Genomic DNA, 13,680 nt, shown 5'->3' on the forward strand with positions numbered 1-13,680 from the left:
CAGACTCAAAAAAGTAGAGCCGACCCAAAATCTGCAAAACTCTTCAGACCGATCTATCCAATATTTCAGGCCTTGACTAAAATGAGTAGGGTAGGTGGGGTCACCCGTGAGTCCAAGTTCAACAGAAGAAATCTAATTCGATAATATGACATGAGTAAAAAAGTAGAGCCGATCCAAAATCTGCAAAACTCTTCAGACCGATCTATCCAATATTTCAGGCCTTAACTAAAATGAGTAGGGTAGGTGGGGTCACCCGTGAGTCCAAGTTCAACAGAAGAAATCTAATTCGATAATATGACATGAGTAAAGATAACAGAGACATGTGGTATTGCATCAGGAAGGTCATTAAATATCAACAAAAGAAAAGAAATATAAGGAGAGGAAGGTCTTTCCCTCTGTCCAAGTTCACACTTATGTGAATTTCAGAGAATCATTGAATATAAAAATATTTAATTCAAATACTTTTGCTTATTTTTCACTTTTTTAGCAAAAAAATTTTAATTTTATTAAACTTTCAAAATAGAAAAGCATTTAATTATTGAACAATAATCTAATGTATTATTATTTTAATTTTTAGATTCTCTTTTTGCTAATAATTTTAATTCATATCTTCTTAATATTTCATTTTGCATTTAAGTCCCAAATAAATGGAAAAAAAATTCAATAATTTAAACATAAATGATATTACTCAAAGGAAATTTAATTATAACTTTAAAAAAGGTATATTTATATATTCTTATCAATATAAGAATAATAGTTACATTTATAAATTTATCTTGATAATAAATATATTTAAATAAATGAGATTTCAGATTATACTGAAATCAATTCTTAACTTTTCATTTAAAAAATAATAAAAATAATGGTTAAAATTGATTTAAAAGAATTAAATGATTGGCTAACATTTAAAATGTAGAAAAACAATTGATTGAGAATCTAATTGCTAAAGTTGAAAAATAATGTAAAAAACTTGAATATTTAATCAATGAAATTAAAAAATTTAGCTAAAATTAAAAAAAAAAAAACAGACAAAGGTTTTGATTTTTTTTTTTCCCCTCACTTGACCTTAAAAACAAAAGCTTACTGGCGTATTATGTCAAATCTCAAATAGGAAATTGGGAGACTAGTTAAAGATCATCATGTTTTATTTTTATTTTTTAAGTATTATTTTTGGAATTATATGGTATTGGATAGACTCGGTATTCGATCAGTTGAATTTAAAATCAAATCAAATCGAATAAATTGAAAATTAAAATTTAAATATTTATAAAAATTAAATCGAATCGATTTTGATTAGAAATCAAATCAAACTGAATCAATCTGATTCAATTCGATTCAATTCGTTTTGATCGATTTGAATTTTTAATAAATTTTTTATTTTTTACACTTTACTTTTTAGTATTTTAAAATTTAATTAAAATATTTTAATTTTAATATAATCTAATCTCTATATATTATTAAAAATAATATATTATTATTAATCGATTCAATTTGATTTTTTTTAATTTTTTCTGATTAAAATCAAACCAAATCAAAATAATTAAAATTTTTAAAATTAAAAATTAAATCGAATTAAAATAAATAAAAAATAAACTAAAATTTTAAATTAATTTAATTTGATTAATTTTTTCGATTTAAATCAAATATTCGTCACTCTATTGTTGAATAAGATTTTTATTTAAAAGAAATTGAGAAAAATCCCAGTGATATTTTAAATTCACATGATCAGCAAAGATAAATTGCACATTATTTTATAAAATTGATTAGAAATATTAATTATTTTTAAGAAGAAACTACATTAACAGCAAAACTTGTTATTGTAATATCACAATTATTTACAAAGCATATAGAATTGTATATCAAATTTGTTATCTGGTGGTAGATAAAATTATTTTTTCAGTTCAAACTAATAATCTTATAGTTTTGGATTTATTTTTAATACCATTAAGTTTATTAATTAAATTTTCTTTTTAATGTAATGATTATAGGAAGTTTTAAGAATAATAGTAATATTGAGATCTTCCACATAAATCTAGAAAAGTGCAATCTCAATAAGAAAAGTATTAATAGAAGAAATGAAGGGTCTGGAAGAATGGAGGTTAGCCACAAAGCAACTGGAACCTTCATCACTTCTCTAAACACTTGCAGATTTTCTACCCACTATATTCCTCCACACATATATATATACACACTATCAATGGCTGTCTCATCTCAGACAAACAAAATCTACGCATAAAAGGAGAGGAGAAACAAGGAACTGCTCATCAAACACTTAGCAACCAAAGTTTCCCTCGATACCCTTTTCATAGAAGAGAGCAATAAGCATACTAGAAGCAACAGCGAAAGAGAAGAGAGAGGAAAATGAGGCAAATGTTACTACCATTCCTTTTCAGCTTCTTCTCTCTCTTGCTTTGCTTCCCTGAGACCTCCAATGCATCGCTTCTCCCATTTGTTGATCGCCCTGGAAGTCTTCTAACTGATCCCTGGTCAGACCGTTTCCCGGACCCGTTTAGAGTCTTGGAACAGATACCATTTGGGATTGAAAGGGATGACAGTGTGGAACTCTCCCCAGCCAGAGTAGACTGGAAAGAAACGCCTGAGGGTCATCTTATAATGATAGATGTGCCTGGGCTGAAAAAGGAGGAGCTGAAGATTGAGGTGGAGGAGAATAGGGTGTTGAGAGTGAGTGGCGAGAGGAAGAAAGAGGAAGAGAAGAAAGGGGATCACTGGCACAGGGTGGAGAGATCCTATGGCAAGTTTTGGAGACAGTTCAGGTTGCCAGACAATGTGGATATGGACTCTGTGAAGGCTAAACTTGAAAATGGTGTACTTACTTTGTCTTTCTCCAAGTTGTCTCCTGACAAGATCAAGGGTCCAAGGGTTGTTAGCATTGCAGGTGAAGAGAAACCTGAACCAGCTAAGCTCAAAAACAGTGAGGCCAAACAAGAGCTGTAGATCTTTTAGAGCAGCTAATACATGAAAGACTTGATGAGAAAAATCTTTTAGTGAGAATAAGGACTTGTGATTTCTGTTCTGTTTATGTTGCAGTGTGTTGTAAATGTGATGTCTGCAAAATTTTCATAATCTAAGGTTCTTGTAGCAGACCATCATGTAAGAGTTCAACTTATTAATATCCTAATCTCTCTTTTGCTCATCGGAGGGCCATTGATCGGTGCTAAGAGGGTAGCCTTTCACCTGTCTAGGTGCCAGCCATCCCAAATATAAATGAGAATAACTCTCCTTATCCAGAGGGACGCTACCCGTCTGCAGACACTTTACAATCAATTTCTAGTCAACGAAGCATCGCATGAATCAAACTAAATATTTACTTTGAGATCAATGATAAAATTGCTGTATATACTATAAAACAAATGAAATCATAAAATAAATGGTACATTAATTCAATTAAGACTAACAAGAAAGTCTTACATGACAGACTTAATGCCTTCCATAAGCTGCAAATCTGAGAGGTTCAATGTTTTCCTTCTCAGCCAAAAAAATGAACAACTTCGTCCATTTCCTATCCTCATAGGAAATGACCGCCATTCCCGAATTACAAAACTTGTGTGTCCAGCCAAACCTATGACCAAACAACTTGGACTTGGATTCAAAGATCGGATCCATTGAAATGTTTGGATGCAGGTTCACCTATTTATCAGAAGTTAATTTCAAGTGTCTGACTTTTAATATCATCTGGGCATCCTTATCCAACAAAAGTTACCATGCCTCTGGCCACTCTTTCGATATTCTTATTCATGCGTTACCATGGACGTCAAAAATAAAACTTGCCTTCCATGTTTGGTAGAAATTGAGAGTTGCAGGCAGTTCAAAAAACACCGTGGAGTTTTGTAATTGGAAGTAGCAAAGCTTTGAAACACCAACTCCCACAAAAAAATGATGCACTTCACTCTTCATATGTGTTTTCTTCTTTGGAAAGTGACACAGCATTGAATTTGAGTTTCTGCATAAGAATCCATATTTGAAAACTCATCTATAATTGTGTGCTGCAGTCAATATATGGAGAATACCAGAACCTCAAGCTCAAGCCCAACAAAGCTCCCAAGATCTTATATATCTCTTCGGATCTAGGATGTGTTTTGTCAGCAGAGTAGAACTGATAAACTTTATTATCAATCTCAATCCAACTGCAACCTGGAGTCTTATAAGCATTATGTTGTTTTAACATTTTTCTTACCATGCGAGACTCATCCCACTTCCCTAACTCGCCATATAAATTTGCTAACATTATACCATAGCCTGCATTTTTGGGGTCAATTTCTATAAGCTTTTTAACAGCAAATTCTGCCAAATCTATTTGACCATGTACTTTACATCCATTAAACAGAGAACCCCAAACAACTTCATCAGGTTCAATCTTCATTCCCCTCACAACTTCCAAGGCCTCTTCAAACCTTCCAGCCCGGCCAAGGATATCTATCAAGCACCCATAATGTTCAATCTGAGGTTCAATCCCATAATCCTGAGTCATCATTAGGAAATAATAACGTCCTTTTTCAACCAGCCCTCCATGGGTACAAGCATTCAACAAACCAATAAAGGTAACCTCATCTGGTCTTACATCCTCTCCATGTTGTATCATCTCCTCGAATATTCCTATCGCACTCTCGCCATGTCCATGAAGAGCAAAACAGTTTATCATGGAATTCCAAGTGGTCAAGCTTTTCTTCGACGTCATATCAAAAACCCTTTTGGCCTCTTTTAAACTTCCACACTTCCCATACATATCCATCAGGGCGTTGGACATAAACGAATCAAAACCAAGGCTATATCTATACACGTAACCATGGATCGATTTTCCAAGCTGAAGCATGCCAGTATGGCCACAAGCAGGGAGAGCGCACACAACTGTAACCTGATTGGGCCTGTTATGACGGTGTTGCATCATCTTTCTAAATAGCGAAATAGCCTCCGAAAACAACCCATTTTGGGTACATCCAGCAATAACAGCATTCCAAGACGGAACATCTCTCTCAGGCATTTGGTCAAAAAGAGAAATAGCATTTCCAACCTGGCCAACTCTAGTATATCCAGAAATCATAGCATTCCAAGACACAACATTCTTCTCAGACATTTCATCAAACAATTGCCTTGCAACTCCAATATCAAATGAAGCCCTGGAATACGAATCAACAAGAGCAGTTTGAACAACTGGGTATTGGACAAAACCCCATTTAGCTATCTGGGCATGCACCAATTGCGTAGTCTGATAGGATTTCAAGACGGGGGGGAAGATAAACTGATTGGGTTTAGGGTGTCCTCTACGAACCATGTTGCGATAAAATTCAAAGGCAGAAAGGTAATCCAGCTTGGAGGCATAAGCAGTAACCATGGCAGTGTAGAGATAGATATTGGGAAAGCAGACATGATCGAAAACATAGCGAGCATAGCTAAGATTGGAGATTTTGAGAATGGAAAAGCGGAGGAGCTTGAAGACGTAGAATTGGGTTTGCGAGTGGCCGAGAACAGTGAGAAAAGATTGGAGTTGTTTGAGATGATTGAGATGATTGCATTTGGAAAGGATTGCTAAGACCAACTGATTTAGATTCTTATTTGGTGGATTCAGAATATGGTTGGACTCCATTCTGCTTGTGCATTGTTTGAAACTCCTTATTCGCGGGAGGAGATTCAGAGTATTGAAATGATCAATTTATTTTCTCAATTGTGTTAATTTAAAAAATTACTAAGTCTTAAATAAATTAATAATATTAATAAATTATATTTATTCTTTTATTATGATTTTTTTTTGAAATGGGAATTGAGAAATTAAATATATAATTTTAATAATATATTTTATATATCATATAATTTTAATAAAATTAAATATATAATTATAATATTATTTAATCATTAAATATTTCTTATTATTTTATTTAATTGATTATAATTTATTTTATTTAAATAAATTATATATATAATATAGAATTATACTATTAAAATATAAATTATTAAAATAATTATATATATTGTATATTTACTTATAATTATTATTATTATTATCTATATATATAATAATAATAATATGAATTATTAAATTTTTTAATATATTAAATATTTATAATGGTATAATTTAATTAAATTTATTTATTAATTAAAAACTATTTTACGTATATAAACTACCTCAGTATTAATAAAATTATATTAATAAAATATAGATTATTAAAATAATTATATATAAATCAATATATGTATGTATATACATTTATAATTGTAATTAATAAATATATATATATATATATATATATATATATATATAATTATTATGTATTTTAGTCACTAATTAATTATTAAAAATTTATAAAAATATAATTTAACAAATTTAATTCATTAGTTATATTTTATTTTATTTGAATGTATTATATTATATATTATCTCTATATTAATAGAATATAAATTATTAAAATCACATACGTATATGTATTTATTATTATTACTTTTTATATAAATTAATAAAATATAATTTGATAAAATTAAAAATAAATTAAAATAATTTTAACTATTTTAAAAAATATTATTTAATTAAATTATGTAATTTTAAATATTATGTAGTTTTAAATAGGACAGCATAATCTTACTATAAAAAATAAATAAATTAAATAAATTTACAATATGAAAAAATATCATTAAATTGGAGTTTATTTTTTATAAAAATATTGTAATAAAAATTTTTAAAGTTATATTAGGAGTTTTCTTTTTTTTTTAATTTCTTTTAAAAGTTTGAAAATTATAATAATAAAATTATATTATGTTTGATTATTTAATATTTTAATATATTTTAGATGAAAATATTATATAATATTGTGGATGTTTAATATTATTCTAAAATTTGAATATAAAATTTATTAATTTAATATAAATAATATTAATATAATATTAAAAGTATTTAATTATTTTATTTAAATTTAAATTTTATTATAAAAATTAAAGACCATATTTAAATTAAAATTAAAATAAAAATTAAATTAAAACTAAAAACACATTAAAATTCGATTTTAACTCTGATTCCAAAAAATTTTAAAAATCGACTTTTCAGTTCTGATTTTCCATCCGTAATTTTACTTTTCACCTTCAACTTCTCCTTGGATCACCGTTGCATCCTTTTCAATTTTTCACCTCTATACCTCAAATTTTCCAATATTTTAAGCCTCTTTAGAACCAATACTTCTTCTACCACTAAATTAATACTAAAAATATGAAACCAAATTAACTTCTTTTTAAAAGTGCTTTTTTTTTTCTATAAAATTGCAAAAATAGAATTTCGTCAATAATAATTTTTAATACCATTTCAACCAACACATTAAGTGTGCAAACCAATCTCCTGCCACTTTTCTTTGATCTGATGATTTTTTTTTAACTGTCCTCATCAATAATTTTCAAGTACGTCATAAAAATTTAGGAGGAGCACTCGATCGATTCAATTTAAAATTAAATCAAATCGAATAAATTGAAAATTAAAATTTTAATATTTATAAAAATCAAATTGAATCGATTTGAGTTAGAAATCAAATTGAATCAAATCGATTTGATTCGATTTAATTTGATCGGTTTAAATTTTTAATAAATTTTTTATTTTTCACTTTAATTTTAGTATTTTAAAATTTAGTTAGAATATTTTAATTTTAATATAATCTAATCTCTTTATATTATTAAAAATAATATACTATTATTACTAATCGATTAAATTCAATTTTTTTATTTTTTTCTTATTAAAATCGAATCTAATTGAGATAATTGAAATTTTTAAAATTAAAATTAAACCAAATCGAAATGAATAAAAAATTAAACTAAAATTTTAAATTAATTTGATTCGATTAATTTTTTCGATTTAAATTGAATACCAGTCACCTAATACAAGATTGAAAGTCTCTCAAAAAATGAAATTTTATTATTTAAAAAAAATAGCAATTATAATATTATCAAAACCAATACCTAAGAAATGATAACTTGTTCATTGTAATACCTATGAAAGATTTCCTTAAACACTGAGCTGCTTTCGATGCCTCGGCTCCAAATCTCGGATTTATATATATATATATTAATGCTCAACAAGTGGATTCTTTCTATAATAATTCATTACAAATTTCCTTCATAAGTATATGATCTAGGAGGAGTTACAATTGGGGTAAAATACATGTGATTGCAGAAGTGCAATAGGGTATGTATAATTAAATTTATTGATTTTGATATGTGACTTTGTGTTCTACTTTGTGCTCCATAATGCCTTTGCAACTCTTTTGATATGGAAATTTTGCTTTGAAGTTGAAAAAGCTTCCACAAATTTCTTCACATATAAATAAATAGTAATTTCCAGCAGCGTGCAAGTCAAATTCTTCACAGGCCGAGGGATAGTGTGGAGCGATGAGGAGCTTTCAATATCCATTTTGGAGATGCATGTGATAGGGATATTTGCTGTAATTTTTATAGCAATAATATCGAGGTAGAAATTAGATTTGGTGGCATTGAGAATTGGCAAAATCTATGGGTAGAGAAAAAGAGAGTATATTGAAAGATGCACGTATTATGTTTGATAAAATATTTAAGAGAAAAATAGAGCTATTGTGTTAGAATGTTAGATTTTTTAAATTAAATGTGGATGATATAGTTATTTTTTATTTTATTAAGGATAATTTTAATAAAAAATTTTCTATTTAAATGATAATAAAATATAAAAATAAAATAATTTTTTAAATTTATTTTTTTAATAATATCTAAAATATTACTTTTATTTTTATTTTTTATTTTTTACCTCCAAACTCATTGTCAAACGCGTCTTTTTGTCTCAGAATAGTCAACGAAATACTAATCTAACGCGTTCTGCTCTCTTTAACTTCTTCAAGCTCAGTTGGAGTTACACAAGCATTCTTTCATCACTTATCTATGGAGGCTACTTCTTCAACCCCTCATTGCAAATATGATGTTTTTATTAGCTTTAGAGGCAAAGATATTCGTGGGGGTTTTCTCTCCCATCTCTTTGATGCTTTGCAGCGAAAACAAATCAATCCTTTCATGGATGAAAACCTTCGTAAAGGAGAAGAGATCTCACCTGCTCTCTTGGAAACAATTCAAGATTCTTATGTCTCAATTGTTGTTTTCTCTCAAAATTATGCAGATTCTCCATGGTGCTTGGATGAGCTTGTGAAGATACTTGAATGCAAGGAAATTTTAGGACAATTAGTCCTACCAATTTTTTACCATGTAGATCCAACTGATGTTCAAGATCTCATTGGGAATTTCGGCGAGGCATTTGCGGTTGCTAAGCATGGAGAAGAAGTCAAAGGTTGTTTAGACAAGGTGGATAAGTGGCGTCGTGCTCTGATGGAAATAAGCAATTTATCAGGATGGGATTCACGGAATATCAAGTAATTCTGTTGATTTTTTTACTATTCTTGTTTTTGTTTGCATGTATATGTAATCGCGTATTATCAATTTACTTAGAAGCGAGTCTAAGCCTCTAAGGGTGGTTTGCTTTGACTTACTAGCATTTGTTCTTCATATATATTAGGTCTGAATCCAAACTAGTTGAGGAAATTGCCAATGATGTTTGGAAGAAATTAAGTCTCATCTCCTCAAGTGATTCCTACAATGACAACTTAGTTGGGATGGAATCACGTCTGAAGAAAGTGGAATCCTTGTTATGTATTGAATCAATAAATGATAGAAGAGTAATAGGAATTTGGGGGATGGGAGGTATTGGCAAGACAACTATTGCTGGTGAAGTATTTAATCGAATTATGGATAAATTTGATGGGCACTGTTTTGTTGTTAATGTCAGAGAGGAGATGAGAAAACAAACACCTGTTGTTTTATTAGATAAAATCATTAACCAATTGTTAGGAGAAAAGAATTTACATGTAAGCACACCTCGGCTACCCCCTTTCATTAGGAGAAGACTTCAGAGTAAAAAGGTTGTCATTGTTTTTGATGATGTGGATGATCCAAACCATCTAAAGCTTTTAGCAGGAGAGTGTGCTTTGTACCACAATGGTAGTAGAATCATTGTAACAAGCAGAGATAGACAAGTACTTAAAAATGTTTGTTCTGAGGGATACATATACGAGGTTGAAAAATTAACTGATGATGAAGCTCTTTGTCTCTTTAGCTTGTATACCTTCAAACAAAATCATCCCAAGAAAGGATATGTGGAAATATCAAAGAAGTTGATAACATATGCTCAAGGTATTCCATTGGCTCTTGTAATTTTAGGCTCTAATTTGTATGATAAGGTGATTGAAGAATGGGAAGGTGAGTTGGAAAAATTGAAAGAAATTCCTGATATGAATATTCAGGCAGTTTTGAGAATAAGTTATGATGGACTAGAACGTCATGAAAAGAGCATATTTCTTGATATTGCATGTTTCCTTAAGGGCGAGCCTAAAGATCGTGTTGAAAGAATATTTGAAGGTTGTGGTTTCTTTCCAAGAAGAGCGATAAGCCGTTTAATTGATAAATCTCTCATAACTGTTTCAAATGGTAAGCTAGGCATGCATGACTTGCTACAACAAATGGGCAAGGATGTTGTTTGTGAGGAGTCCAAACAACTTGGTACACGCAGCAGGTTGTGGAAATATAAGGATATTTGTCATGTATTGACAAGAGACAAGGTATGGACCAGAAGAATTAATGTGCATATTCTTAATTATATATACATATTATTTATATGCAGTTTTAAGAATTAAGTGCAGTGCCTATAATGTTTGTTGTTATTTTCTTAGGGAACTGAAAATATTGAAGGCATATTACTTGATATGTCTGGAAATGGATATTTGGAGCTAAGTCCCACAGCTTTCATGAACATGTGCAATCTTAGATTCCTCAAATTCTTCAATGTTTCTACATCCAGACCAGGACGAGTGCTTCTACCTAGTGGCCTTGAATTTCTACCAAAGGAGCTAAGGTATCATCATTGGGAAGGGTACCCTTTGAAATCCTTGCCAATAAATTTTTGCCCGAGAAATCTTGTAGAGCTTCACATGCCACGGAGCAACCTCATCCAACTCTGGAATCAAGAGAAGGTTAGAGTTATCATGCTGCTTTATAAAATTTAGCTACATTGTGCAAAGATTAGCTTCTGCTAATTTTATTGACGTTTTGATTACAGGCTCTTGAAAGTTTGAAATTTTTAGACCTCAGCTACTCTTTTGATTTAACTAAAGTTCCAGACTTGTCAAGTGCCCCGAATCTTGAGGTTTTATGTTTGAGAGGATGTAGCAACTTGATTGAGATTCCTAGCAGCGTTGGCGAGTCTAAATGTCTAAAAGAAATTGATCTCGAATACTGCTCAAAACTGCATAGTATTCCACAAAGCATCTGCAATTTGAAATCTCTTACACACCTTTATATCTCAGGCTGTTTGAATGTCAAAGCATTGCCAGAGAACATGGGGGATCTAGAATTGCTGAAGAAACTTTATATATCTGGAAGTGGAATAAAAACATTACCATCCTCCATCAATCAATTGAGAAGATTGGAAGAGTTAAGATGTGCGAGATGTGAAGGTTTGACATTGCCTCCTTTGACAGGACTGTCCTGTGTGAGGGAAATTGATTTAAGTGACTGTGGTATATTAGAAATTCCCCTGAGTCTTTGGTTTTTAGTGTCATTGGAAGAGTTAGATTTAGGTGGAAACAATTTCAAGGCGACACCTGGAAGCATTAAACATCTAATTGAGTTGAATTGGCTTGGATTAAAAGGTTGCAAGAGACTTAAATGTTTACCAGAGCTTCCGTCATGCTTAGAAGAGTTAGATGCGTCAGATTGCACATCTTTGGAATCTGCATCAACTCCATTCCTTTTCTTAGAACATCATGATGAAGAAGAAGAAAAACGACTTGAGTTTCGTAATTGCATCAATTTGGATAAGAACGTAAATGATAATGTAATGGAGGATGTATTGAAGTCGCATCTGTTAAAACACAAGGTATGCCTTACTTTCTCTGGTCTTACAAGAATCAACCCTCTTGAGTGTACAATTTTTGTTTATTATTATTAGTTTTCATGAAATAATTTGTAATTTCCATGGTACAGATTGTTAAGTTATACATAGCGGGGGTTGAAGTGCCTGAAACGATGAGATATAAGAACAAAAGTGGATCTTCTCTTTCATTCAGACTAGATCAGGCAAATTTGACTGGTTTTTCTTTATGTGCTGTTTTTTATCCAAAAAATTATTCTCATGATCGTATTATAGACATTAGTTGCATAGCTAACTTCGTCGGAAAATCTGGACATAGCAGTGAAAATTTCATTTTCGAGGCCCTGAATTTTGTACTTGATCCCTTATATTCAGAACATGTGTTCCTTTGGAATAAACTGTTGGACATGGAAGAGAGTTTCCTTGAAGCTTCCTTTCAATTCTGCATTTCCAGGCACTCATCCAAGCCAAAATATCATGTGGATCGTGATTACGATTCTATAATAATGTGTGGAGTGCATCCTATATTTCGAGAGGATCGTCTTTCCAGAGATAAAAAGAGAAGCAGAATTGAAGAAGATAAGGAAGATGAACCTTCTCTTCAAAGATTGAAAAACAAGACCGAGAACCTTCGCATTCGCTGGATAAATCATCAGGAACAGGAAGAGGAACTTTGTCTAGATGCGGACTATTGATCAAAGTGGGATCTACATGAAATTCATTATGATCAATTACTACTATGAAATTATTATCTATACAGCGGTTGCATTGTAAAAATTCTCAAACGTATGGCAATAGACAAAGCAATACAAGCTATTAATTGTAAACCAAGACAGTGTTGCTTTGCTTTTTGCATGAAAAACTCCTACTCATCTACCTTCAAGGGATGAGATATGATCGACACTGATTTCTTTTCTGTTAATTAGTAAATATAAATAGTAATTTTATTGATAGGAGATCAAAATAGTATTTGAATTTCTTAAATTATAAGGAAGATTCAACCTTTAAAACTATATAAATAAGATCATTTATTCACGTATAAATAATTTCTTATAGTTGTAAGTTTTTTTTTTAATTTTTTTTATGATAATTTCTTATTTCTTATTTTTTAAAAAAATCTTTTTAATAAAACATAAAATATGATTACATTGATTTAATAGGATGATAAGTAAAGTTTTTTTTTTTTTTTAAATATAATTGGCTATTAGAGTTAATATATTATAATAGTATAATGTTATATATGTAAATACACATTTATTACATTAATTATTTATAAGAGTATTTGAAGGGACCTGACATGTTGTAGCAACTAAATTGGTTAATTAGTAGAATTTTAAAATTTTAAAAAAATTAATATATTTTTTAAAAGTAAAAAATTACTTATACCATACGATCTAATTAGTATTTTTGTCTATTTTTTAATAATGTTTTCTAATTTTCCATTAACAAATTTAGTTTAATTGAATTAATTGTATGCTATACTGTTAATTACTTTTCTTAAACATCGCCCTAGTGTCACATCAACCCTTATCCATTATTTAGGTTTTGATTGTTTTATTAAAATTATTTTTTAAATTTTTTAATATTTAAAATATTTTTAAAAAATTAATTAATAAAAAAAATATTTTTTATAAAAACATTAAATTATTTCAGGAAAAAAGACTTTTTTTTTTAATTCTATCTTTAAGAATTTTTTTAATATATATATATATATATATATAAATTTAATAAAATATTTTATTTTTAAAATA

At 29.6% G+C, this 13,680-nt stretch overlaps 3 protein-coding genes across 3 annotated transcripts; 2 read left to right on the forward strand and 1 right to left on the reverse strand.

Moving 5' to 3' along the window:
• Nucleotides 1-2,186: 2,186 nt before the first annotated feature.
• On the forward strand, nucleotides 2,187-3,154 carry LOC110624613 (22.0 kDa class IV heat shock protein). Its single transcript, XM_021769821.2, has one exon. It carries the CDS (start codon nucleotides 2,362-2,364, stop codon nucleotides 2,953-2,955), a length of 594 nt encoding a protein of 197 aa, XP_021625513.1. The 5' UTR covers nucleotides 2,187-2,361; the 3' UTR covers nucleotides 2,956-3,154.
• Nucleotides 3,155-3,369: 215 nt separating this feature from the next.
• On the reverse strand, nucleotides 3,370-5,658 carry LOC110624492 (pentatricopeptide repeat-containing protein At1g33350). Its single transcript, XM_021769670.2, has one exon. It carries the CDS (start codon nucleotides 5,600-5,602, stop codon nucleotides 3,992-3,994), a length of 1,611 nt encoding a protein of 536 aa, XP_021625362.1. The 5' UTR covers nucleotides 5,603-5,658; the 3' UTR covers nucleotides 3,370-3,991.
• A 3,156-nt stretch (nucleotides 5,659-8,814) lies between these two features.
• On the forward strand, nucleotides 8,815-12,882 carry LOC122724890 (disease resistance protein RPV1-like). Its single transcript, XM_043960855.1, has 5 exons — nucleotides 8,815-9,377; nucleotides 9,521-10,619; nucleotides 10,731-11,030; nucleotides 11,117-11,935; nucleotides 12,043-12,882. Exons 1-5 carry the CDS (start codon nucleotides 8,896-8,898, stop codon nucleotides 12,622-12,624), a joined length of 3,282 nt encoding a protein of 1,093 aa, XP_043816790.1. The 5' UTR covers nucleotides 8,815-8,895; the 3' UTR covers nucleotides 12,625-12,882.
• Nucleotides 12,883-13,680: the final 798 nt, after the last annotated feature.

This window comes from Manihot esculenta, chromosome 10, assembly GCF_001659605.2.
Source record: "Manihot esculenta cultivar AM560-2 chromosome 10, M.esculenta_v8, whole genome shotgun sequence".
NCBI classification, from domain to species: domain Eukaryota; kingdom Viridiplantae; phylum Streptophyta; class Magnoliopsida; order Malpighiales; family Euphorbiaceae; genus Manihot; species Manihot esculenta.